This window comes from Lissotriton helveticus, chromosome 8 (assembly GCF_964261635.1).
Source record: "Lissotriton helveticus chromosome 8, aLisHel1.1, whole genome shotgun sequence".
In the NCBI taxonomy this organism is placed as follows: Eukaryota; Metazoa; Chordata; class Amphibia; order Caudata; family Salamandridae; genus Lissotriton; species Lissotriton helveticus.
The window spans coordinates 1,021,392,719-1,021,419,209 of record NC_136069.1 but is presented as its reverse complement, the minus strand read 5'-3'; the positions used below and the strand labels follow the sequence as shown (position 1 = coordinate 1,021,419,209).

At 44.9% G+C, this 26,491-nt stretch overlaps 1 protein-coding gene across 6 annotated transcripts in view; it reads right to left on the bottom strand.

Moving 5' to 3' along the window:
- The window catches only part of GPM6B (glycoprotein M6B), a 348,837-nt gene that overhangs the window by 74,816 nt on the left and 247,530 nt on the right, over positions 1-26,491 (bottom strand). For 3 of the 6 annotated variants that reach the window (XM_078657850.1, XM_078657853.1, XM_078657851.1), the window contains exon 1: positions 15,000-15,194. The exons of 2 other annotated variants lie outside the window; for them this stretch is intronic. In XM_078657850.1, coding sequence (XP_078513976.1) covers positions 15,000-15,060 — 61 coding nt within the window. In that variant the 5' untranslated portion in view covers positions 15,061-15,194. Of the gene's footprint in view, positions 1-14,999; positions 15,215-26,491 lie in introns of those variants that run through there. One more of the 6 variants, XM_078657855.1, reaches the window with a different exon arrangement.

The window sequence follows — 26,491 nt, the reverse complement described above, 5'->3', positions numbered from 1 at the left end:
ACAAATCAAACACTCACCCCCAGTCAACTGATCTGGGTTTAATCCATCACCATTCTTTAGTTCACTCAGCCACCCCAGTTCAGACATGGCTATATGCAAATCAGTCTGACCCTGTGCCTTATGGGAACAGTCCAGCCCGAACTGCCAAGCCATGTCTTCCCTGGACCGGAAACAAGCATCTTTGTTCGCCCTAAGTTGGCAGGGTATGCTCAGACGTGAGTCCCTTGCTCACTTTGCCACTGGAGTCAAGCAAGCCCGGCTGAAGACGGCTGTAATGCCAGAAACCGGTCCTGGGAAGCTTGATTCCGGTCCAGGGAAGACATGGCTTGGCAGTTCGGGCTGGACTGTTCCCAGAAGGCACAGGGTCAGACTGATTTGCATATAGCCATGTCTGAACTGGGGTGGCGGAGTGAGCTAAAGAACGGTGATGGATTCAACCCAGATCAGTTGACTGGGGGTGTTTGTACTGTCAACGCTCCGTCCATCATCACCTTTGGTTTTTCTTTGTTCGCCCTAAGTTGGCAGGGTATGCTCAGACGTGAGCCCCTTGCTCACTTTGCCACTGGAGTCAAGCAAGCCCGGCTGAAGACGGCTGTAATGCCAGAAACCGGTCCTGGCAAGCTTGATTCCGGTCCAGGGAAGACATGGCTTGGCAGTTCGGGCTGGACTGTTCCCAGAAGGCACAGGGTCAGACTGATTTGCATATAGCCATGTCTGAACTGGGGTGGCGGAGTGAGCTAAAGAACGGTGATGGATTAAACCCAGATCAGTTGACTGGGGGTGAGTGTTTGTATTGTCAACGCTCCGTCCATCATCACCTTTGGTTTTTCTTTGTTCGCCCTAAGTTGGCAGGGTATGCTCAGACGTGAGTCCCTTGCTCACTTTGCCACTGGAGTCAAGCAAGCCCGGCTGAAGACGGCTGTAATGCCAGAAACCGGTCCTGGGAAGCTTGATTCCGGTCCAGGGAAGACATGGCTTGGCAGTTCGGGCTGGACTGTTCCCAGAAGGCACAGGGTCAGACTGATTTGCATATAGCCATGTCTGAACTGGGGTGGCGGAGTGAGCTAAAGAACGGTGATGGATTAAACCCAGATCAGTTGACTGGGGGTGAGTGTTTGTATTGTCAACGCTCCGTCCATCATCACCTTTGTTTTTTCTTTGTTCGCCCTAAGTTGGCAGGGTATGCTCAGACGTGAGTCCCTTGCTCACTTTGCCACTGGAGTCAAGCAAGCCCGGCTGAAGACGGCTGTAATGCCAGAAACCGGTCCTGGGAAGCTTGATTCCGGTCCAGGGAAGACATGGCTTGGCAGTTCGGGCTGGACTGTTCCCAGAAGGCACAGGGTCAGACTGATTTGCATATAGCCATGTCTGAACTGGGGTGGCGGAGTGAGCTAAAGAACGGTGATGGATTAAACCCAGATCAGTTGACTGGGGGTGAGTGTTTGTATTGTCAACGCTCCGTCCATCATCACCTTTGGTTTTTCTTTGGAATTCTTAAAGGAGCCTATCAGTGGCGGCTAACTAAAATAAATAATGGTGAGGTGCAAAGGCGGAAGACACCATAAATTCGGGAGCACGACCGGTGCTGCACTTCTCTTTCCTGTCCACAAACAGGAAAATGAAGGACGTTCTTCCTTCTTGTGGAACACAACTCCAACCAATGCTGGAGCACCTCTCATGTTTTCATCATAAAAGCAGCTCCAGGATTGGTGGAAGCAATCTCACCCAGTGCTCAATTTCAGGCTGGGGGCCTGCGGCAGGAATCCTCATTTGGTGGGGATGGATCATGGTGAGCTGGCTGTCGCAAGACGGCTGGAAAATCCGACATGCGCACTGTAGACCAGTGTACTCATCCTGCATTTGCAGCAATAGCCCCGTCCCCACTCTTGCACTGTACACAGCATGAGCCGGTGCAGTGGCAAATAAATGAAATGGCTTTGACATGCAATTTTATTTATTTGTGTTTGCCTGCTGCTCTTGCAGCAGGTGGGGGCGACGCTGCTCCGCTCCCGAGGACCCGCTCTTGGAGCTAAAAAGGAGTTGTTGGCTTTTGTAACCTGTTAAGGCAGTCCACGCTGACAAATGCCTCAACAAGGGGATACAGGGTGTACCACAAACACAGTCAAAGACCTCATACTATCCCCATTTTCTGAATAATTGAGGTTCTTGAGTCAATAGACACTGGCACATCTCTCAGCTGAGATTGCTTACTACATTCCAAGGGCAGAGCCGTCGCCTGGCCTCTCCAGATTGGTAGTGTACTTAACCAAACTCGCGGAGAGCGACACTTTTCTTTTGTAAATTAATGTCACAGAATAATGAGACAAAATGATTTTTTTTAAAGCAAAAGCGCAAATTCTTTTTCATTCTTACGACTCACAAGAAACTACAGCAGAGATGAAAATGCTAAATTACTTAGTCTGAAGCAGAATTGAAAATGTCTTCATCAGCAAACTATAGTTGAAGTTTGCTTTGTTGATGCTGTATATCTTTTTATTCAGCACGTCACCGGTCATTGGTGATGCCACTGACAAAGTCAACAGACAGCTATGAAATAATGCAAGGCACCACATGTGAGATGGAAAACACCATTGGAGAGCATTTTTAATTGCAAGTATGCATTCGAAACGTACTGTCCCCTCAACAAAATATTTTCAGGTGGGGTATTTAAATGCAAAGGCCAAAGTATGGTACTTAAAAAAAAATGCACCAGAAACTGCTTGCTTCTATTAATTTTGGCTAGGCAGAAATTGTTGCATCTAATTCTAACACCGCAGACTTGTGCAAGAAATTTGCTCTGCAACGTTGGGCTACCTGCTTTGGTTGATGGGTCTAGTAAATGCAGTGTGTGGCAAGTTAGCATCAAAGATTAACTTCGGTAGGCCTTTCAGACAACCACAAAACGTAGCGTAGCGCCTTGCCACTTTAATTCATGTTTTCTTTAACAAACTTGTATTTGCTTACTATAGCTGTATAACATTGTCCCCCAACTTAGTGAACACAGACCAAGATGGTTATGAGCGAGATCTTTTTCTTTTTTTTTTACGGACTGATTCACTAAACGAAAACGATGTCTTCTTAGAAGGAAGAAATAAACTTATTAGAAAGTTTTAGTAAATGACATGTTTGGCTCATCAGTCACAAGCATGTCATGTGCTCTGGTAGCACGCATTTAGTGGAGTGGGCTGGCATGAATGGATACTTTCATTGTGTGCTGTGGCTGTGATTTATGTTGGGTGAATTTCCACTTCCGCAACTGTTGAAGGTAGCCACTGTCTGTACTGTGAATAAAGGATTAGCAAGCAAGGCTTTGGACACCCAATGTCAGAGTGCAGCTCTGGACCCACTTAGGTGGCCATGTCTGCCAATCTTGGATTTCAACTGGTGTGAGGTTTTGAGCTCTCACGCTTAACGCCTCCTGGCAGGAACTGTTTAGCCTTTTTCATCAAATAACTTGCCACTTATTCAAAGCATGTGAAACTAACTTTTCTTGCCCTGAAGTTTTCTCACTTAGCGCTTACATTTGACAGTAATCACTTTTATAAAACCCCTACGGTCATGTCAAACTTGTTGAGGTTTGGTTTTGTAATTTCAATGGTGGAAGTGGGTTGGCAAAAGTAGCTCTGTAGCTGGGCCTGCTGACCAGGCCTGGAGAACGTTGAGTTTACCAACGATGCAAATGGAACTCAGGGCGGCGATTTTGGGCATTCACAGTTTGAAGGGCAAGCTCACCATGTAGAACAAATTTAGTCAAGAGATTCGTTGAGTAATTAGATCCAGCCCTATTAGAGCCTTGAACTTAGAAGCTGGCAGAATGTCACAGGGCGTCCTGGGCATCATTAACCTCCGTTCTGTTTCACTGCACAGCATTCAACTGAAAAAGGACTCATTGACAAAATTAATCACAAAAGGGCGAGTTATGGACAAGTTTTGGCATGGTAGTCCATTTGGAATAGTTTGGGGCGGAGGGAAGATGAGAGCTTGGACCTGGGCTACTTTGAGGCAATCAGGAGAATAAACGTTTTGAGGTCTTTAAAGTGAGGCGATAATTCCAATATCCGCCAAAGACATGGGGGTTAGAGCCAGCTGGCCAGCGACCAAACACCCCTTGGGTTTTAAGGCATTTTGAAAAGGGAAGCTTACATCTAATTGCCTCACATTCTTTGCAATGCTGGTTTACTAGTGTCCCTGTGGAGCGAATGGGGCTGGATAGGCATTTCATGGACGAAACATCACATGCCACTTCCACCTGTAAACGGTGGCAACAATCAAGCGGGGTCTTTTGAATAAGCCTGTGTGTCTTAGCCTCAAAAACAGAGATATTACTTGTCTCATTCTGGAGGCCGCCTTTCAGACAATAGCATTCCCATGATTATCTGTAAGGGAACGTTGTGGATATCCACTCCGAATAAAATTCAAAAGACACTAAAAGTGATATTGTTTAAAGGGATAGCACAGAAGGAATAACCAATGATTTCTCAAACAATACTAGATGTGTAGTGTTGCAGAAACATTATTTAGCCTCTGAGCATTTAACAGATTTATATTTGTTTTTAAAAAGAGCTCTCTTCAGCAGGCGCAAGTATCCATTTTGAAATATTTCAAGTCATAGTAATTTCACTATATCTACGCCACTAAAACATCTATCGTGTAACTTGAGCAAAGATTTACTTATCTGTGTATCACACAGCCACCGGCTGGATTCTGCTTGCCTTTATAGTTGTAATGAAAATGGCTAAATGAATGTATTGTGTCACAGGAAAGCGATGTATGATACACAAAGAGGAAATTCACTGGTGTATGGGCTGGTTTCTTGCCCAGAATGAAGTTATCTTTACCTCCACTCCACTCTATGGATCTGGGCAATATAAATTATTCCTAACTTTTAAAAGGATAAAATAAAGTAATAAGTCGTCCCTTCTAACCAGACTGCCCTTATGCTTTGTAGCAGCTTCGAGCCACTAATAGAAGATATTCTCCAAACAAAAGAGAGGATCATATGAGCCAGTCAAAGTATATAACTGATGGGGTGCTAATGTGTTGTAAATGCATATTGAGAAATTTTAATGGAGAAGGTTAACATTACTGGACAAGTCAATTGCTCCTTCCTATCAAATGTACATCAATGATACAAAGGATCAGAAAAGAACTGCGAGTGACAGAAGAGCAGAGGGAGGAACTACACCCTGAATATAACTTGATCACAACATGCTTCCACCCTTGATTTAGAATCAATACTGTGAGCGTTGATAGGTAACCACTTAATAGAAAGATACCGGTCCTAGAATGGCTTTAAGAATTGCCTATGGTAGTTGCCAGGATTATATACAATAAAAAAAATGCTAGGTACTGGCAAAGCTAAGATGTCATGAGGCTGGCAGCAAGTACTATTTCAAACAATTAGACATAACCGATGAGGAAGCAGTATCACACAGCCTTGAAATAAGAAATAAAAATAAAAAAATGGCAAACTAATGCTCAGGATAGAATGACACTCTAACTCAATCTTCTCTAAAGAGACAAGCTTGTGTTTCATCAGCATAGGCACCTTTCAACACTGGTTACCACAAGCTAAGAGGAGTTAAGTGTCTTCCGAGGGTAAGAGATTCTATCATATGGATTTGTGGACTAATTTTGGTTTGTTGAGCTTTCATAATGGAATCAAAAGACAAACAGGGATGTGAGTTTTATAATAGGGATAGATTTTGTTTTAATCTCCAACACATTTAATAAAGCCCCAAAGCATTGGGTGTTCACAAGGTGAGCACACATTTAAGCATATACTTTGTTAACAGATAGGCAGAGTGAATTTAGAAATTTTATATGATCAATGCTTTGCCTGACTTTCCAGTTGATGAAAGTCTGTAGGCTCAATAGCTTGTCTCTGAGGAGACCACTAAGCTGAAAATACAATGACCGTAAATGTATTGGTTTATTTTCCAAAGAACTCAAGGTGGCGAGACACTGTTCTGTATTGTTTTTTCCTTTCGTTGTTTGATTGCAGTGTTATATTTTGGATCTGCTCATAATGAATGCTTCAGCACCCCAGTGCTTTACGAGTGGCTACATCGTTTCCACGAGCATTGCTATCTCTTCCATGGCATGTGCTCCAGCCACGTCAACAGCTGAACCCCCATTCATGGTTCACACTCTAGTTAATTACCAGCATGGACATACACACTGTTATTTGCTCGATGTGCCCCTTATATGTGATACTGTGATGAAATTGTCAGTTATTATTTGCCGGTTTCTTTGAAAATCAATACAAATATTTTTTTAAAACAGAACTTACTGGAACAAGAAATTAGACCTCTGCCATCATGCTCGGCCAATTCTTGATGTCAGACTGTTAGACTTGGCAACCTTGCCGTGGTTTCCGCTGACTTTTTGCCTCTACTTTTTGCATTTTGTACTGTGTATTGGATTTCGTTTTTGCTGGGTTAGAAGCTTTGGGCACTTTGCCACTGCTAATCAGTGTCAAAGTGCAAGAGCTCCATGTGCAAATTGTGATTATGATTGATTATCCATGATAGGCATATCTGATTTACTGGTAAGTCACACGCAAAGTGCACTGAGGGTGCCAGGGCCTGTAAAGCTAATGCTACTAGTGGGCCTGCAGCACCAATTGTGCCACCCACACCAGTACCCTTTCAAATGTGTCTCAGCCCTGCCACTGCAGTGACTGCATGCGCAGTCTTAGACTTGCATGTCGACCTGGTAAGTGCTCTCACTTGCCAGGTTCTAACCTTCCCTTTTCTTATACGTAAAGCACCACTCAGGTAGGCCCAAGGTACCCCCTTGGGCAGGTTGCAGTGTATGTGGAAGGTAGGACATTATTGGTATGTTTTACATGTCCTGATAGTTTTTTACTGTTGAAATGCTTTCTGTCCGATAGGCTATCATTGGAGCTGAACTGTAACAGTTTACATGTGTAACTTTCAATTGGAAACAGCTAGAAATTTGGAGTTTAGGCTCTCTGAGCTCAATATTTAATAATGCATCTTTTAGTAAAGGTTTTTTTAAATTGTGTGTTTGAAAATATCACTTTTAGAAAGTGGGCGTTTTCTTGTTAAACCATCCTATGTGCCTCTGCCTGCTTGTGTATTCACTGTGGTTTTAGCGTGACATGAGCTGGGGATGTGCATTCACTTTAGACAGTCACAAGGGGGGTTAAGGTGTGCCCTGCCTTACCTAGATGACTCATATTTTTCACTGGCACCTGAATAGGCTGTGTCTGCTCCGCACAATACGGTCTCCACCTCCTGTTGTGAAGCTAGACCAGGGAGGGCATAACTGGTCTTACCAAATTCAGAGACTTTTGAAACAAGGACTTCAAAAGGAAAGTGGGTTATAAGTAGTAGACCTAAACCCCCAGAACTTTAGATTACTTCTGGAATCAAGAGGAACCTTTGCCAAGGAGAAGACCTAAAGAGCTGAAAGGAGCAGTACTGCCCCTTTGCTGTGTGTTGCTTTGCTGGGTTGGCCTGCAGTTGCAGCTGCTGCCACAGAGAGGACAGAGACTGGAACTTTACTGTGAAACTGCTTGTGAAGAATCTCCAAGGGCGTATGTGTGATGGTCTCCTGTTCTGAAATCTCAGGGACACAAAGACTTCACCACCAGCTTCCTTGAACTCCACTGCTGGGAGTTCTGACCTGCCAGGAGGTGCCTGTTCCCATTCTGGGCCTCTGGAGGTTGTTCCTCTTGCTGGGAGCTGAAAAAGCTTTAAGAAACCAAGAACATCGATGCATCGCCCTTCCTGCGCCTATTTTTCAGATGCATGACCACCGAGCTGGAGAAATTTCCATGCTCCATGGGCGTGAAGCTGAAGAATCAACGCAGCGCCTCCCAGCACCTGAAAAATCCACCACATGCCGAGTCCTGTGCACCAATCTCTAAAGTCTAAGATCACCGACTCCAATGCAGGCCCTACTGTGTGGCTGAATGAACCGACGCATCGTGGGACTGCAGCTGAAGAAATCGACAAAGTGCCTGTTTGCGCTGCCACCTCGACCTCCAGCTTGTCCAGAGTTCCACGCATCACACTTGTGCTGCAGGTCCATCTCGGAATTAACGCATCACATCTCCTTACAGTCCGGATTTGACGCATCACCTCTACTGCGTGCAGCAGAACGGTCTCATCGGCTCACCAAGGACTCAGGAACTGACCAAATGCGGTGTTTTTCGACGCTTATCTTATCTGCAGCTGTTTGGCCGTGTGAATTTTGACGCATCTGAAGGTACTTTGTGTAAAGTTACAAATCCATAGTTTTCCATGGACAGAATTGCTTGAAACCTTTTTACAGTCCTATTTTGAATTGTGTACATTGGATTTTTGTTGTCTTGGTCTTGTTTGGTTTAGATAAAGATACTTTATTTATAAACTAGTGTGGTGTCCAGTTGTAGCATTTTCACTGTGTTACTGTGTGTCTGGGAGCAAATACTTGACACATTGTATTTGGGATAAGCCTGTCGGCTCGTGCCAAGCTACCAAAGGGGTACGCTGAGATTATCGAAAGTGTGTAACTTCCTTATCCTGACTAGAAGCAAGGGTTCCTACTTGGACAAGGTACATTCCTTAGCCAACTAGGGACCCCCCCCATTTATAACAGCCCGAGCATGCTGTATAACATACATTTTGGGTCTACAAACATGCTTCCATCAGGATATTCATCAGAACTATTTTGACTTTACAAATAGTCAATACCTACACACTACACAAATTCCTCCAACTAAAGTAGGTTTTTCTAAGCAACAGCTTAATGCCTATCAAAAATAAAACGAACTCAATAAGGGTAAACATTTCATCTAAAGCCTCACTTGTCGCAGTCACTGTTCCTATAAAACCAGTGCAAAAAGCAGTATTATTGGAGTTCATACCAGCAAGACCAGCGAATAGGGACGATGTCCCTTTAGCCTTCATGAAGAAGTTCCATCCTAAAAACAACTTTAATAATGAAATGACAAATATTAACCTTAATATGCTGTCTCCCACCACCACAGACCTTATCAGTATCTTCGATGATTAAGTCTCTTAAACTCAAACATGCAATAACCACATTGCTCCTGAAAACAAACAATGACCCGGATATTTAGCCACTCTATAGACTGATCTCCAGTCTCCCTCCCAAGGTAAAGGCACAAGAGGTGGAGGTAAATGTCCAAATCTCCTCATTTCTGCAGACTAATGAGTTACTGGAGATAATGTCATAAGGGTTCTGCAAATAACATGGGATAAAACCCTTTTACTAAATACAAATATATAAACACATGCAGGGTCAACTGATGGTGGTTGGACAGCGCCACCTTTACTCACGTCATGCCTCAGTAATGGAGACCCAGCTGCTAGTTGCGAGTTGTAAACAAGCTAGCACTTTCATAGAAACACTAAAAATGAGGTTGAGCTCCAGGTTAGCTGCAAACAGGAGATCCATTACAGACATCCCTATCTGGTTCTAGGCTTAAGGAACCCTGTCCTACATTGAAGCCTCCCATGGTACTGCAGACCTTTCAACTACAAGGTTTGAAGTTAATCTCCTAATGCCATTTGGGTCCAGTCCTTAACTTGAGAGCTCAAATTCTCAAATCCCAATGCACAACATAAGAAATTACTGAATTTATGTGGAGCCAGATACTAATCCATGGACTGATGTAGTTTTAAATGACAAGGCTATGCCTGATATCAGAAAAAGATAAGACAGTGTTGCACTCACTATTTTGATGGAAAGATTGAATTCAAGAAACTTTAGCGCAAGTTCTTTATAAAATCTTCTACAGCCAACGAAAGAAGTTACCAGCCATCCTTACTAGGGTGGGGTCACAGGCATTAACAAATACCATAACCAGCCATATGCTTGCTCTATCTTTCTATCACAAAGCGTGAGCTGTTCAAACAGTTCTGTTTTTCGTTCAAGTACGGTTTATGGCTTTGCTCACCTGTAACCATGGCAAACGATTTGTGTCCATCTTCCTCCATTAATTATTTAATCCTATTAGTGTGAAACTTATCAGTGGAGAGGTGATCAGAAATTCTTGGTCTTGGCCCCAGACAATGAAACTTACTGATTAAAATAATTAGATTGATGACTAATCTGCTGTTGTTTAGAAAAGCAGTGAAAACCTTTCTTTTGAGGGAGCAGGAAAGTGTCAACTCAGTGTGGTGATCAGCCAGGTTAGTCTTTTGATGATGTCTTGGAACGTTATTTCACCAGATGACTTCTGAATGGCTGTTTACAGAGAGAGCTGGTCTGAGCTAAGTGACATTTAGCCCAGGTATGGTTCTTCTAATTTACTCAATATACCTACTCTGTGATAAACATGAATCCTCATTATAACAGCATCGGTAACAGATGCAGCAGTTTTGCCGGCAGGATTAAAAGTATGGAGTAAATCATCCATAATCTTTGCTCTGCTACCCAAAATGTGTGCCAATTGTCTCCACTTTGCATATTGGAAGCCACCGCCTTGCAAGGGGGCGTTGATGTGAGAGTACAGTTGTGGAGTTGGATTTTACTTTCAAGATAACTGTGAGTGTAATTGGAGGAATTTATGAATTAAGACAATGGTTTTGAATTGTTTAGCGGACTAAACTATCAGTAAGAGTTGTTTTCTGGGGATAGGCGTGGCATGTGATGAGCTGGAGCAACCCACTACTGTTGTGGTTGCAACAGGTTTAACTTTTTACAATCAGTATATTAGCTGTTGGGAATAGCGGGTAGAGGTGATGAACACTGCTGTTGTCCTTGTTGCCATGCTGATGGCCCTCACTCACTGCGAGTTTGTTAGGATTAGATTTGTACATTGTCACATTAATATTCACCTTACAATCAAAGATACTCAAAATGGAGTTGCATAACTGTGTTTGTTTGCTAGTGACTGGGTTAAGGAGATACACTGAGTGGATCCAGAATATTACAAAAACTTTTTCGTGAACATACATAGCAAGTCTATCTACCATACACACAAATGCACCAGCAATAGAAAAATCAAAGAAAAAAATAGGTTTAGCCTGCGATCAGCTCTTTTAAATGGTACTGAAGAGAGAGATGGGTGTTACTATGCGGTTCCTGTTTGACCAAACATATAGGTATTTAGCAAAGTAAGATGAGAATAAGTATGTCTATTGTCCCAACAAACAGGAGTCCCTGGCTTCTATTGTGTTACACAAATAATGGCTGTGTGGAGACAACTATTAAGCTAAAAAAAAAAGCGATGCCCTCTAGTTGTGTGCCGCCTACCTATTAACAATGTAGGAAAACAAAATGGCAGGGTGCAGTCACAAGACCACTGTTCTCAATTTCCTTAGGCAATAATTACTGCGGAGGAAAGTCTTGCAATTAGTTCATGTGACCGATAACCGCCCATAGGCCCAACAGGCTGCTAAGATTTATTTGGATCACAAAATCTCTTTCGCTGATCTCCACCTACAACAACAAACCTTTTGTAGGAAAACAACCAGTACGTGTTTGTGGTTTGATTGAATTTGCCTCCTCAGCCTGCCTGTATGAGGAACACCACAAGTGCAAAACATGTCACCGATATTTGCAATATCTTCAGGTACATTTTCTCCTTTCTCTCCAATCTACTGCCATATACTTTCACACAGAATGTTTTCTGTTGAGCCAGAAAAAAAGTAGTTTTTTTAAATCAACTTCATTCATGTTTTTTTCAACTAAAATTGCTAATGTAAGAGTATCACACTCTAGATTCCTATTGGTGGATGCTGGGATTGATACATTTTTTCAGTCATCTTATTAACAACCGTTAAAGTGAGTGATATATCCAAAGAACAACCAACATGTTGGGAAATTATTTGGATATACAATTCAAGTCTTAAATGTAATTTATCTGTAGCTTGTAATGACTGAATTGTACTGTGTATCCACCCCACATTACCGTTAATTTCCTGTCACTTTGCAGAAATATGCTATTGTTCTATTAAATGTGTTATTCCTTTCTATTCATATTTACCCCAGCAATAATTTTCTCAGGAAAAATCAAAATCGTAACATCCATGCCCAAACATGAAAACGCTTTGTCTTTAATTCGTCCAGCACAACTTGCATGTTCTCCTCACTAATAATGAAAAATGGCATTTGATTTTGTAAATTTATTCTATCCCAGTTAATCCGCCTCGACAATCCTTGGATTGTGATTGAATGTAATGCCTCCGAATTACAGGCTAGTGCTTGTAGAGATACACAAATCCTCCATCATGAATGCCGGCAACGTGCCCTTACGCCAAGTGTAGATTTACAAGACACTGGAATCAGAGTTTACTTAAGGCTACTGATGTGAATTGACCTAATTACTAGGGAAAACCGATTTAATATCTAGGTTAGGATACACAGTCCCCCTTCTGGGGATACTTCAAAATGAACAGCTGGCTCTCGTCCTGTCTGCTGAAGGCAATTTCTAAATATTTAATGTACACCTCGAAAGCAATACAGATCAACCTTTTGATCTGAAGAGCATTAAACAAAAACTCCAGCCGTAAGGAATAAAAGGTATGTTGAAGCTATTCTGCTCCCCGCTCACGACAGAACCAAGAGGCTAAGCCAAATTCCTAGGAGAAAAATACATCACTATTTACCTGATACCAGTAAACAGTGTGCATCGAATCTGTTACTTTGTTCTAAATAGGGGTTAAGTAAGGTACACAAAGGGCACATGAGTGAACAGGAATATTTTGGGACAAGCTTATTGTAAAACTGCATTTTATTTTTCTAGGTCTTTCTGTTTGATTCCTTGTGCATCAAGCACAGTTTCCAAGGTTACTCAGATAATTATGCACAAGTAAAATGGTCGCTAGGCTTGGCATTGTTTGAAGGCACTTACTATATTTACCACCGACATTGCACATATATCAAGTAGATGCTAGTAGGGATGCTTTGATTAACAAATATACAGATGCATGTCACACCAATATGTATTATACATATGTCTATAAACACGAACTCCCCTAAATGTGTGCGTTGCTTGTTTGGGTACCGTTACTGCACAAAGAGCAGTGGATACAAGACATCTTTGATGAGAATTTAACTTCCATGAAATATTTCCATAAGTTCTGGAAATATTAGCTGATCAGATGTTTCCGATCCACTGCGTTCTTAACAAACTATCTGTGCACCCAGGTAAAAAATAAAGGTTTTGGTGGTGAGGGGGGTCTTATCTTCACAAATTGTTGTATTTCCTGGAACCCCTCCCACCCGGACTGCCTGATATTCCGTTTGAAAACCCACATGTTTCTGGCTTCTTAGGTCCCAAGGGCCCCTGGATGGCTGATGCTTGGGCGTGTCACTAATCTATGCCTGCCCGCCATGTGCAGAAGGGTTTAGTTTTAATCCCACTGTTTCCCCATCTCACCTCGGGTACTCTAACCAAAGACCCTTTGGCTATGTGCACTGCCTCTCCCGCTGCAGAGCATTTTGAGCGTCAAACAAGAAATCCAATATAAAATAAACCAGTGAGCACTCTTGTCACAGGCCAGGTGGCTTCTAAATATCAGAACCCCAAAATTGTATTGTAGGAACATGATACACATTACATAGTAGAAAATCAATATTTCACTGCATGGCATTGCTTGTGCGAATCAAAGGCAAAAAAACATGTTTAATGCCAACCCCAAGTATCAAAGGCTTTGAAGTCAATGTATTTGTGCAATAATGATATCCAAAAACATCATCACGTGTATCAATTCATTTTAAAATAATGCAACCTACTTGATCCGAGCAAGATACGATGTTATTATGCCCCACCATGGGCGTTGCCATCGCTTGTGCAGCACGTAGAGTGGGGATATGAGTGTAAGGGGCCACCTGTCGCCACATTATGCCCATCCTTTGCTCCCCTCAGGGGTCAAGGAGCCTTCTCTAGCTTGCATTAGGGTCATGACACCCTTGCTACACCACTGTACCCCTCCCCCTTCTCCAAACTGGTCTTTTTCCTGCGTCTGTACCCTGGCTTTTAAACAATAACATTCCATGAAAGAAGAGTGACTGGCTCCGACACGCTATTTTATTATATATTTGGGCGATGATAAAGTGCATATATGTTATATTTTAACTCCAGCCCACTAGCCAACCTTATACATTTAAGTTGATGGATGTTGTGTTATCTGCGTCTGCACATAGCGCACATTCTAGCATTACTGTGCCTTCGTGGCACTAAACACATAGGTTGCGCTATTCCAGTCCTAATGGAAAATAAAACGTGGGAAGCCGCGTTATTTGTAGCCTACAGATCAAACTACTTGGCAAACACTTTACGGAATAACCAGCGCTAAGCCATTTCATTAAAGGTTGCATCTCCTCAGCTGCCCTATTTTATGAGGGAGTTAAGTTTATATTGCAGAAAGATAATCACGGCCATCTGCGGGCAGCCTTGCAAAACCTCCAGATTAAGATGCAGTCGCTGCCCAGCGCCAGGGCTTCGCAGGAAAGATGCAATCTTTCCTCCGAGGCTTCGGCTGGCTGTCACGCAGGCTGCTCTGGGGCCACGGTGAACAGGTTCAATATGTTGGTTTAAAGAGGCTTAATGTCCTCGTTGGACAGACGGTGCCACCTGCTCGGTTGACGGGGTGTCTTCCTGCGAACATACCCGAAACCTGGCAATCCCACCAGAGCTGAAATCACCCCTGTGAGAAACTGTCGAGCAATCAATCACCTCAGACAAGCATAACTGAAACCCTCCAACCTGCCATTCTCATCGTACGCTAATGCGGGCGAGCAAAAGGCTGCCCCCCAGGGGGTCGAGACAATAAAACCACAAACGCATGCAGAGCTTCTGTGATCATTCTAGACTCGTGCGATCTTCACACATTCACAGTTCAAGTGAAATAATCCCCTATAGTCAGTCATCCAATGTAAAATGTGCTCACATCCTTACTGGGTTTTTCCCCACCCATTTGTTCATCTTTACTTATTAAAGTATTGGAAAGCTGCACGAGGCAGCCATGCACGGCGCAAGCAACGGTTGCTAACAGCTACAATATGTCGGATACCTTTTTTCTCCTGGCCCTGTTCAGTGACTTCCTCGGCTGCAGTTTCCATGGCTGGCTTCATCCCATCCACCAAAAATGCTCTCCCCCAACAAACACTTTCTTCTCTTTCTTGTTTTTTTTTTTCCTTTCTCTGCTCTCGCCCCCTTCCGGTCTTGTTTCTCAGCCGCCTTGAGGGAGGGAGCCTCTGTTCTCCGCTACAGCATGTCGCAGCCCTTTCCAAGATGCACGAGTCTTGTCAGCTTCAATCTCCGTCCCTTCACTGCTGCGCCGGGGTTCCTGGCAGGAAGCGCGGAGCCATACGTCACGCGGGGTCTGGGTTAGAAAATGGCCCCTCTGTGGCCGTTTGTGTCAGGGGCGCTGCTGCCTCACCACGTCCCCCCCGCCTTGTGCTCGCGCTGCCGTCCCTTCCCAATGCTCCCAGCGAATGCTAATCTTTTCTCCCACACTCGAGAATAGCGGGGTGACATCACGAGGGGGATGTGTGCGGGGATGAAAGGAGCCCCCTCCCCTGGTGACATGAGTCAGCGCTGGGACCGGACCCCCCGTGTGCCATCTCTAAGCAGAGAGCATGTCAGCGCACAATCGCGGGGCTCGCTTTCCCATGGGACCCTGCTATTCAAGCCTCGCGCGCCGCTTTATCCCGCGTGCCCTCTGCTCCCGCCGCCGCCGCCGCGCGGAATACACGATTTCGGCCGCACCGTCTTCAGCTTTGGAAGCTGCTGTGGACAATCCGGCCGGGCACACAACACCCAACCGGGGCTGCTGTGCTAGGAGGCCTTTAAAAAGCGCACGTCTACAGCACATTTGCACTCACAACATTGTGTCTTGTGGTGACAGCGGTTACCGAGCATACAGTGATAAGGGAATTTTCAGGAAAATTGTGCAAGACATTACACTGTTTCGATTAATATACAGGGACTAGATATTGATTTCATGCTACAGTAATACCGTAAATGTTGTTCACCAGTAAGATGCTGGTGGAAACTAACGAGCGGTAAGAATCCACGCGTTAGTCCTCCGATCATCCACAGTTAATGCTAAACCCCTAGACCATGTTGAGTAGTAACCTTACCAGTAGTCAAAGGCTTTACCACCTCATCAATTTACTAACCCCAGTCCTTACTAAGGTGAGGTGTGGGCACCTCAAGCAGACATCCCGTTGCCCACATAAAAGCCATACTCAGTCCTCGTTGAGGGAGCCTTCTTCTGCTCCAGGTACCAGAGACCCATCCACACAACTCCCACCGTGTGTCAGTCTGAAAAGGTTCCCTGCTGTTCCTCCATTGGTGGGCGTCGCATTGAAGAAAACAAAAAAGATGTTGGATTGCTTGAAGATATATCCGCCACACTGATGATCAGGACTGGCTTTAGCTCTGGTGGCGGCGCCCGGTGCGACAATCTTTTTTAGAACCACCCTATATGACCTCCTCACATTTCCTCACTACCACCCAGCAAAAGCGTCCCTCATATCTCCACTGACCCTCTCTCAAATACATTTGATTTAAATAGCTGGTAAAGTCTGGCTTTACTAATCCGCTCAGCTATCCATATAAAATACAGATCTGTTCTTTGCAGCAGGCCAATTATCCAGGTGTGCTACTTTGTGGCGAGTCAAAACTGCCACCAGACAAAAGTCTGATCTCTCTCTCTAGCAGGAACATTAATCACAGGAGTTATCTTGACATTTCTATTGCTGTCTGAAAGCTGGATGCACAAGGAAGTCTGCAGCAGGTGCTTTTAAATCTCAAGTTATTGCTAAACACAGTGCCCTGTCTGAGTTCAGTGCCCCCCTCCCCTTCCAGGTCAGTGCCCAGTGCAGCCGCACCAGTTGCACTGCCCTAAAGCTGGCCCTGCTGGCGATTACTCGGGTGCATTTCAGTTCGTCGGTTTTTGCCAACAATGCCATCTCAGAGAGCAATCAGGCATGTGCAAATCAGCCTTGGTACTGCTCCAATAGGAAGAGTCCAGCCCGAACTGCCAAGACAGGTCTCCTCTGAATGGGAATACCAAGCAACCCCATTCAGGCTTCTCCTAAAATGTTTGCATGTATAAAACTCTGACCCTCATTTATAAAAATAGAGAATAAGTTAATGAATAAAATTACACCAAGGCAACAAAAATCCAAAAATGGGAACCACAGATATGAATTTTTAAAGTTTAAATTAAAATAGCACCAAAAAAGCATTTAGGGCCAACCGTGGTGATCTGGTTGCAGTGGACTGGGACCTATGCATGATTTAAGGCAGACTGTGATGGAGTGCAGGTTTTACACCTTCAAACCCTCTCTCAAGTCCACCTTACAAAGATTGGACGTATGTGGAGTGCTTTTTCTGCACATAAGACTATCACCCCCAACCTCTGCCTGTAAAAAAAAAAAAAAAAATGCCAGTATGTAGCTAAGACACGACAGTGACTAAGATGTGACTTGTTCCATAAAAAACAAGGATTTGCAAAGCCAAAACGTTTGCACTACCTGGATAATTTCCTCTTGATTGGAGACTCAAGCACCACGCAAAGCAGTACCCTACTGGGTCAGTTCTTCGCATTTGCAGATAAACTAGGTGTGCCTCTGGCACACATCAAAATGGAGGGCTTTACCACCAGCTTAACAGTCCTAGGTATAGAGTGAGACTTAGAGGATGGAGTTTGCAGACTGCAACTTCCGAATGGAATGGATATGAAAAACACAACTGAGGGTCTTCGAGCCAAAATGAAAGCACCCTTTGGCGAGATCCATAAGTTGCTGGTAAAACTGCACTTCGCTAGTAGGGTGATCCCTGCAGTGGGAACATTCGCCCAGGGCCTGGCATGGCTAGCAAAGTGGCTTAGCAAGAAACTCCACAGGGTAAGACTGACACACGGAGTGAAAAAGGATTTGCAGAAATGGGCCACCTTCCTCTTGGGGTTCAATAGAACACTGGTGTGGTGGAAGTCCTTTGCGTCATGCAAGTAGTTGGACCTGTTCATGGATGTGGCGGGGGGAGAAGGCTTTTGGGCCATAGTCTGGACTCCTGGTGCACAGCACAGATGCCCGCTTCCTGGCACGAGAGGTAGCTGACCAAGATCATCACACTACTCGAGCACTTTCCCATAGTGGTAGCTTTCTCAGTGTGGAAGGATAGAATCGTAAATAGACAGATTACGCTATGGTCTGACAACCATGCAGTGGTACAGGCCCTTAATCCCAGAACACAGCGTTGCCCTAGGGTGTTGGGCCTGTTGTGTCACCTAGTCAGCTGAATGCGAATATAGCGATACAGCCAGGCATGAGTCGGATAGTGATAACTGTCGCGGATGCTCTTTCTCCCTTTCAGTGGAAGAGGTTTAGACAGCTGGTACTGCCGGCAGTACAGGAAATTATGTTCATCGTGGCAGGGTTGTGGGACCTAAGCTCTGACCCAACAGCATTGGTGGAGCAGGCGCTAGCTCCTAAGACAATGAACAACTACCCTAAGTGCTGGGCTCAGTTCCACAGGGTATCAGGTGCAAACGGGCATGACGACGCATCAAGCTGGGAGGTCGAGAAATTCATATAGTGGGCATTTTCGAATGCGAAAAGCAAATAATAGTCCCAAGTGCATCTTTGTGCAGTCGCCTATTTCTCAAATTTGCACAGAGGAACTCACCATACAGGCTCCTTTTACTGCCGAGCAGCAATGCAAGGGTGGGGCATATACAAACCAAGTGGAAAGAACCCAATCAACCTATTGATTTCACCAAACTAAGGACATTATTGCAGGTCCTGTCCAACGGATGTGTGACAACAGATGAGGACGGCCTGTTTTGGGCTGCATACGTACTGCTTTTTTTCAGAGCATACAAGGCCAGTAAACTAGTGACCCCCATCTAAGATCAACCCAGGCACTGCATGCTTACAGCTCAAGGACGTTCAACTGGGGGAGAGTAACAGGGTGCTGACGCTTAGGAGATCAAAAAATGATCAAGAAGGAAAAGGCAAAACTCACGTGCCTGGACTGCCTCGGAGACCAAGAGTGCTGCCCGGTGTGCCTAACACAGGCATACATTCAGAGAAGGCCACGGCAGACCACGGCCTGGGTAACAAGCCCATAACACGGATTGGCAGGTGGTCATCTAGAGCCTTTAGGATGTATACCATGACCATGTCGTGTGTCTTTTTGTTGAAAGGGCCCCTGAAGGGAGGCTGACTCTCTGGATGCACTATGTTACAAGGGCATAGTGATGGGCAGCTCCACAGAAGAAATACTGGGGGATTTGGGCGCACAACAAGACTCTAGTCTGGCTGGGCAGGTCTGGGATGAGGTGGTCCCAGCTTCTGTCAACGGTGCGGAGGGCTTTACAAACGATGGACAGGACCGGCACGTTTTTGATTCACCTGGGGAGCAACATCTTAGCTGACCCAAAGCAGAGACAACTTCTAGAGGTTATGAAGGTAGACCTCACTAAAGTGTCAAGGTTGGTCCTCCCGTCGGAGGTAGTCTGGTTGGAGCTGATGGTACGCTTTGAATGGAGGAGGTCATATGACCATAAGGCAGTTGAGAGGTCCAGGAGGAAGCTTAACATCTCTATGAGTAAGTAATGTAGGAATCACGACTGGGGATTCATCAGGAATGCTCTCATTACCCTCAAGACCCCAGGCAACGGAATGGGGTCCACCTATCCATAGTAGGAATGGATATGTTCCGGTTGAACATTGTGGGACTGCTTGAGCAGTTAAGATAGTATTAGGTTTCAGTGCGGTTCGTAGGGAGAAAATGGTGGGGAGCGGATAACAGTCGTAGAACCGCTGGCAGAGTGGCGGAGACAGCACCCACAACTGCCAAGAATAGCAAAGTAGGTTGGCAGAAAAGCCACTTGAGCAGGGTCCTTGGGATGCCTCATGGCAGGGACACTGGAGAGCGAGCGAACGACCAACAAAAGGGTCAGTGCCAGGCAGACACAGCACTTGCAGCCCAGGCAAGGTCAGAGGGCCACCTAAGCAGGGCATCGGAAGTAGAGGCCATTAGCACCCAACACCAATGGGCATCTGAGCAAAGTGCTGTGATGTCAGAATTGTTATCTAGAGGACTTATGGTGATTAAGTAACACAATCAGAGATGGACTTCAAGTGATTTAGGATCTTTGATGGAGATGCTATTACCAAGTTGAATGTTTAAAGAGATGCATGATGTGTGGCTCATATTAATGATCGATAATTCATGATGATTTATGATTTAGGATGTTGATAAACTGTGGCCATTTACCCACCAGAAAGGTCTGTGTCCCTATTGCAGGAAGCTGGCTCTTTATATAGTAGAACAAAAAGAGTTATACTGTGCAGAGTCCAGGTATCCCTTATAAGTGGACAGGTGCTTGCTCTAGCAATCCCAAAGTGTTCTCTCAGGGGGTAGTGTGGTGGAGCAGCCTAAGGCTTATCAGAGAGGCGTGTTAGACATCTGCTGCATGCACACAGTTAATAAATGATGCACACAACTCAATAAGGAGATCCACACCAATTTATAAAAATAACATGTATTTTTATATACATGTAAGCATGAAGATCATCACAATCACGTAAGTAAGTTTTGAGTTAGAAATATTTACAGTTTAAAAAGAATCGATAGTGCAATTTCTGGAATGGTAATGTTAACACATGGAGGAAAGACATCTACTGCAAGCAAGTACTTTACAGTGACTTACATGACCAATTGTCCGGAATTAAGGTGACTAAGGGGCAGGATCCAAGGCAGCACCATTAGGTCATCGAGGGCAGCACTGGGGCGGCCGGTGCAGAGGTTCAAAACAGCGTCCGGTGCCCTGATGAAGTCAATGGGGATCACTCTGGTCAAAAAGAGGCAGCAAGCTGCGGCTGCGGGACCTGTCCGGCTGAACCATCAAGCGGGATCAGGTCACACGATGCTCGGGGATATGGGGACACCTTGGTCCTCTTCTCCTCTGGCTAGAGCGGCCGTGTGCAGCGGTGTCCTGAGGCATTGGGATTTTGTTAACTGAAACACTCACAGTAGAGGAGCCTTGCAGAAAGAGGCTTCAGACAATGTCAGGAAGTCCACTGTTGGTAAACCCAAAGTGGGCTTCTTCTCTGGAGGGTCTGGGGACCACATTGGCACCATTGGCCCACTTAAACTCAGGCTAGGGGGCACGAATGCAGTGGTGTTTTCTGGTGTCGAGTTTTTGGTGGTCCGGAGTCCTTGCAGGTTCTTTTGGGGCGCCAGCAGGATGTAGAGGTGTAGCTCTGCTACTCCACGAGTTCCTGGGTCTTTGGTGAAAGTTGGAAGTCCTCTTAGGCTTTTGGAAGCATAGGCAGCTGCAGGATAAGTTGTCCTTGGCACAATTGCCAGGGACAGCAGACAGGCCAGTAGGGTTGGCGCCAAGTCAGTTGCTGATCCTCTGCTCTTGCAGCCCTTCAGAATCCCTCTTTTTCTTTCATGTCGGCAGTATATGATTTCCTGGTGCGAAGGCCCCCTAAATACTAGATTTAGGGGAGTGTTGGGTAGTAGCCAATAGGCTACCTAACACTGAGATCACTACGCCCCCTATATGACCTCTTCTTGTGGAAAGTGGGTATAACCCTGTCCCAGAGTTCCTGCTTTGGGCATCACAAAGATGGCAGACTTTAAATGTATGTGTCCACATCAGGTAGCCCAATTTAGGGGTGGTACTAGCTTGAGGGTGAACATGCCTCTCTGACTACTAATTTTGCCTGTTCAGGTGCCAAATGGGCCTTGGTCAGGGGGGTGGCATCACCTCTGAGGGAAGCCTGATTCGTATACTAAAGGCGAGAGGCTCTTTGAAGCGCCTTGCCTCGGAATGGTAATTTGTAGGTCATCCTGTAGGGGATATACAACACCCTCTACAGGAGGAGGCTTTGCTCCTGACCTCCTAAGAGCGTGGGCCCTCACCACCGGGGGTCAGAAACTTGTCTATGGTGGAAGGCTAGTCAGACCAGTCAATCAGTGCATTAGCAGTTGGTAGGTTTTCAGGGGGCACCTTAAAGGTGCCATCTTGGAGCATGTATTAATAAATCCATCACTGGAATCAGGTTTCAGTGATGCCATCATGTAACTGGGGAACGTGTTTTCCACCAGTTTCCAGCACACGTATTTAAAATGGCTTCCCTGATCACTTGTACTGGCAGTAATTGAACTAGCCAGCACAGGGGCGTATCTGCTCATGCAGATATATCCAAACATGTAGTATGCTGCACCCTGCCTCAGGGCTGTAAGGCCTGCTGTAGGGGTGACTTGTCTATACTGTATAAAGTGTCTTCAGGCATGGCACACAGGAATGTGTGCCATGTTGTGTTTCACACAGCCTGCAATGGCAGTCTACATGAGTTACGTGAGGGGTCCTTTAGGGTGGCACATAACATGCTGCAGACCTTAGGTACTCTCTTCAGTACCCCTGTCCTAGGTACCTGGGGTACCATTTACTAGGGATCTACAGGGTTGCCAACGGTATTGCAAATCAGGGGAACAATTGTACAATTTTAGGGAAGATGTGGGACCAGGGACCTGGATAGCAGGAACCCAGTGCAATTTCTGTCAAAATTGAATCGAATACCAGGCAAAAAGTGGGGGTGGCCCTGTCAAGAATGGCCTCTTTCCTACACCCATTATTCAAGGAACAGGGGGCAGGTGCAAGGTAGACAGCTGGAGACCCCGAGTGGGCAATCATCCACCTGGGGGGGAGTTAGGATGTGTAGCTCCTCCTTAGTTCACTTTTCCTTTTTCTCGCCTTCTTCTGGGTGTGATGTTGTGATGGCAGGAAGAGGAGGAGCTGTCCTTCCCTAGCCCCTCACCAATGAATAAGATGCTTCCGGGGGAAGGGCCAGGACATACAAGAGTTAAACTGGTTCTTAGAAAGGCCCGATTTATTCCCATCATTGGCACAGTCCTGATATCTCAGAAACCCAGACTTCAAGGGCAGTGGCAAGGTCACAGAGGGGCCAAAAAGGAATACAAATTGCAACCTGTAATGACCCTGTTAAATGCAAACTTAGCATTTTAGAGTTATTGAAACCAAATGGTGTATTTTTCACGTTTTCGAATATATTTGCTAAAAATGAACACTTTTACAGGTAGTTTTCTGATTGGACACTAATGAAATATTCCAATATATCAATCTGCCACGGTGAGAAGCACACCATTTCTACTGGAGTCGCACCATTTCCACAGGAGTCAATCATCCACGTGTTTGTGAGAAAAGGAGTACCAAATGCAAGACCCTGTGCTCATGGAAGCCAAATACGTTTATGACACAGGAAAAGCATCAACGACCTGCATTCCTTTTAGATGCGTCTAAAACACTGATTGGTTATTTTTACCTTTGTCCATTCCTCCCGCATACTTTGACGCCAGATACATGCACGTTTAATAGCACATTACTGAAATGTGTATCTGGACTTATCTTTGATTGAAAATCACTTGTTGGATGAGGAATATAACTCGTTTCAAGATTTTGGTTGTACAGTTTTAAATAAATCACGCTTTTAAACATTGATGGATACATACAACTTAGGACGAAAATGAATTAATGTATGAACGTTCGAGTGTAAATATAGTTTGTTGTATATTGTGTGCCTCCACGCCTTTTAAAAATAGACCTGCTGCTCTACAGAACACTGGAAAAACGTCAATCGAAAATCCTATGCCAGGTAAAATAACGCCTGTCTTAAATACAGTTCCAGGACAAAAAGCCCAACATGGTTCTCTTGTTAGCAGACTAGCAACAATGACACGACAGACAATAAAATACCATCAGAATTCATATTATTATATGCCACGGTACTCCAAGCCCGTCAGCAAAAAGTCCAACATATACACAACTGCCTCTCCAAAGTACTCAGGGTTAACAATTACAATTTAGGGTTCGGCTAAAATATTTTAAGGTCCATGTAATGATAGAGAACAGTGGAGCAATGTGTCATGCTGCAAAGGGTGCGGATCAAATATGCTGGAGTTGTGCTCAATAACAGTACGAGCCTTTCATGGGTAATCAATAATGCTCAATCAGGCCAGGGCTGCTCTAAAGCTCATCTTTCCTTTCACGAGTTACACAGTATTTTTCCCTGCTTAAATTATTGCTATGGCCTTTTTCCTCGGTCTCCTTGTGATTTTGCCTTGAAAATTGTAGTTTATTTAAAAATATTTCATATAGCACAAATATGACCAAGAAGGAGAATTTACAGAAGAAAAAAATATATATCTTTAAAAAGGGAGATCAGTCTAACCCCAGTTGCTACAGGCCGATCTCCTTGATCGACAACACACTGAAGATACTAGGGCGGGTTTTATTTAATAAAATCAGAGTTGGGCTGAGGATGAATGTATTTTACATAAATGTCAGTTGGGTTTCAGAAGTAGATTGGGTACTGTCGAGCAATGCCTTAACTTAAATCTGATAATTGGTAAATAAACCATAGCTCGTCAGTCCTCAATCTACCTGGCCTTTATAGATTTTGCCTCAGCATTCGATTTTGTAAATAGATCGCGTCTTTGGCAATGTCTCTTAACCCCTTGTGTGCTGGTGACAAGCTCAGCTCGTCATGAGGGACGGTTGAGCTGCCCTCATGACGAGCTGAGCTCTTCACAGCCGTTGGAACGTTCGCACGCGGGGATATTTTCCCCGCTGTGCCGAACGTTCTAAAAACGGGTGTGGTGTGATGAGCTCAGCTCGTCACGAGGGCAGCTCCGCTGTGCCTCATGACGAGACGAGCTCGTCAACAGCACAGCGGCGCCGCGCGTGCCCCCCCCGGCACAGCGGGGGGGAAACACCCCACAGCCAAGGGGTTAAACTACGGCTGGATGAGGCTCTAGTATATTTTATGGCCTACTTACATAAGGACTTGGGAGCTAAGGTGAGGATCAGCAGCAACGGAGCAGTATCAGGGAACATCGTGTGATTGGCAGAGGGGTCAGGCAGGGTTGTGTTCTGGTACCTCTGCTTTTCATATTATACATCAACGAGCTGAATAACGATCTGTCCAAATTGACTAAGGATGTCCCCATGATCAATGGTAAAATGCTCCCCGCCCTACTGTTCGCAGATGATGCGGTCCTGATGGGCCGCACTCCCAATGCACTGGGCACTTTAGTTGGGGGTTTTGTGGATTTTATGAATAAGTTGGACCTTTGCACACATTTAAAAAAATCATTTTTAACGAATTGTGGTCCCAATAATTATTCCGTAACTTGGGCTTGAGATATATATATATATATATATATTACCTACTGGCGATCGCCAGTAGGTAGATATAGTTAAGACCTAGTTTCCATAGGAAATCTGCAACATTCTATTGGGACTAACTTTGGCGCCGGTTGATGAATCTTCACGAATTTCTCAAAGAAGATGTCCCGCTCTGCTCCGCTTTTTCCCTGAAAGTTTTGGGGGGGGATTTGTCAAGTGGGGCCTGAGAAAAAAGGGGGGTCCCAAAATGTGTTTTCCCTATGTTATTTTCCGTAGGACGATTAGACACGGCTACAGCCCCAACTGCTGAACGGAATTACAAGAAATTTGGCAAAATGGTAGAGTCTGATTCGCAGATCACGCTTTTGCTTAAATGGTGTAAATCCCTCCAGTAGTTCCTGAGAAAAAATAAATAAAAAATAAAATATATATATATATATATATATATATATATATATATATATATATATCTAGAAACCGCAACATTCTATTTGGAATAACTTTGGTGCTAGTGGACGAATCTTCGTGAATTTCTCCAAGAAAATGACCTGCTCGGCTCCGCTCCTTCCACGAAAGTTGGGGGTGATTCGTCGAGTGGGGGCCGAGAAAAAAGGGGGTCCCAAAACGTGTTTTCCCCATGCAATTTTCCATAGGGACCTTTAGCCAGGGCTACAGCCCGAACGGCTGAACGGATTTACACCAAATTTGGCAGAGAGGTAGAGTTCGGTTCGCAGATTGTGCTTTTTGTTAAATGGTGTAAATCCGTTCAGTAGTTTGGCTCCGTGCGGTCTGGTTCCGTGCCTTCTCTGTCCTCCTTCGGCCTTTGGTTGGGGCGGTGTTTCTGATGGCACTTCATGTCTCAGGGTCCAGGTTTTCGGCCTTCCCGGTGTCTTTCTGTCCGGGGCAGGTTCTTCCTGCTCATGGTTGCCTCTCTCTTGGGTGGTTCTTCCACTCGTCTGGTCTGTTGGGTTTGCCCTCATTCCTGGGCGTCCCATTCTGGTCCGTTGGTTTCTTATGTGTTTCCATGAAGCCGCTTGGCTTTGGTATGTGCTCACTTTGTTAGTCATGTGGCGAAGAAGACTAACGAGGAGGTAATGCTCCGGTTACTCACCAGTAATCTTCATTACTTAGTATAGTCTTCCTCGCCACATGAGTTCCCATCCCTCCCTCCTTGTCTGGCTATCCACTTCATGTTTATGCTTGGTAGTTTCAGGCTGATGGGGTGGGCCTCTTATAGAGGTCAAGGGTGTAATGGGTCGGCCATATTGGGAAGAGATGGGATGCATGTGAGGCGGACTTTTTTGCTTTGGAGGGTTCTGGTGTGGAGC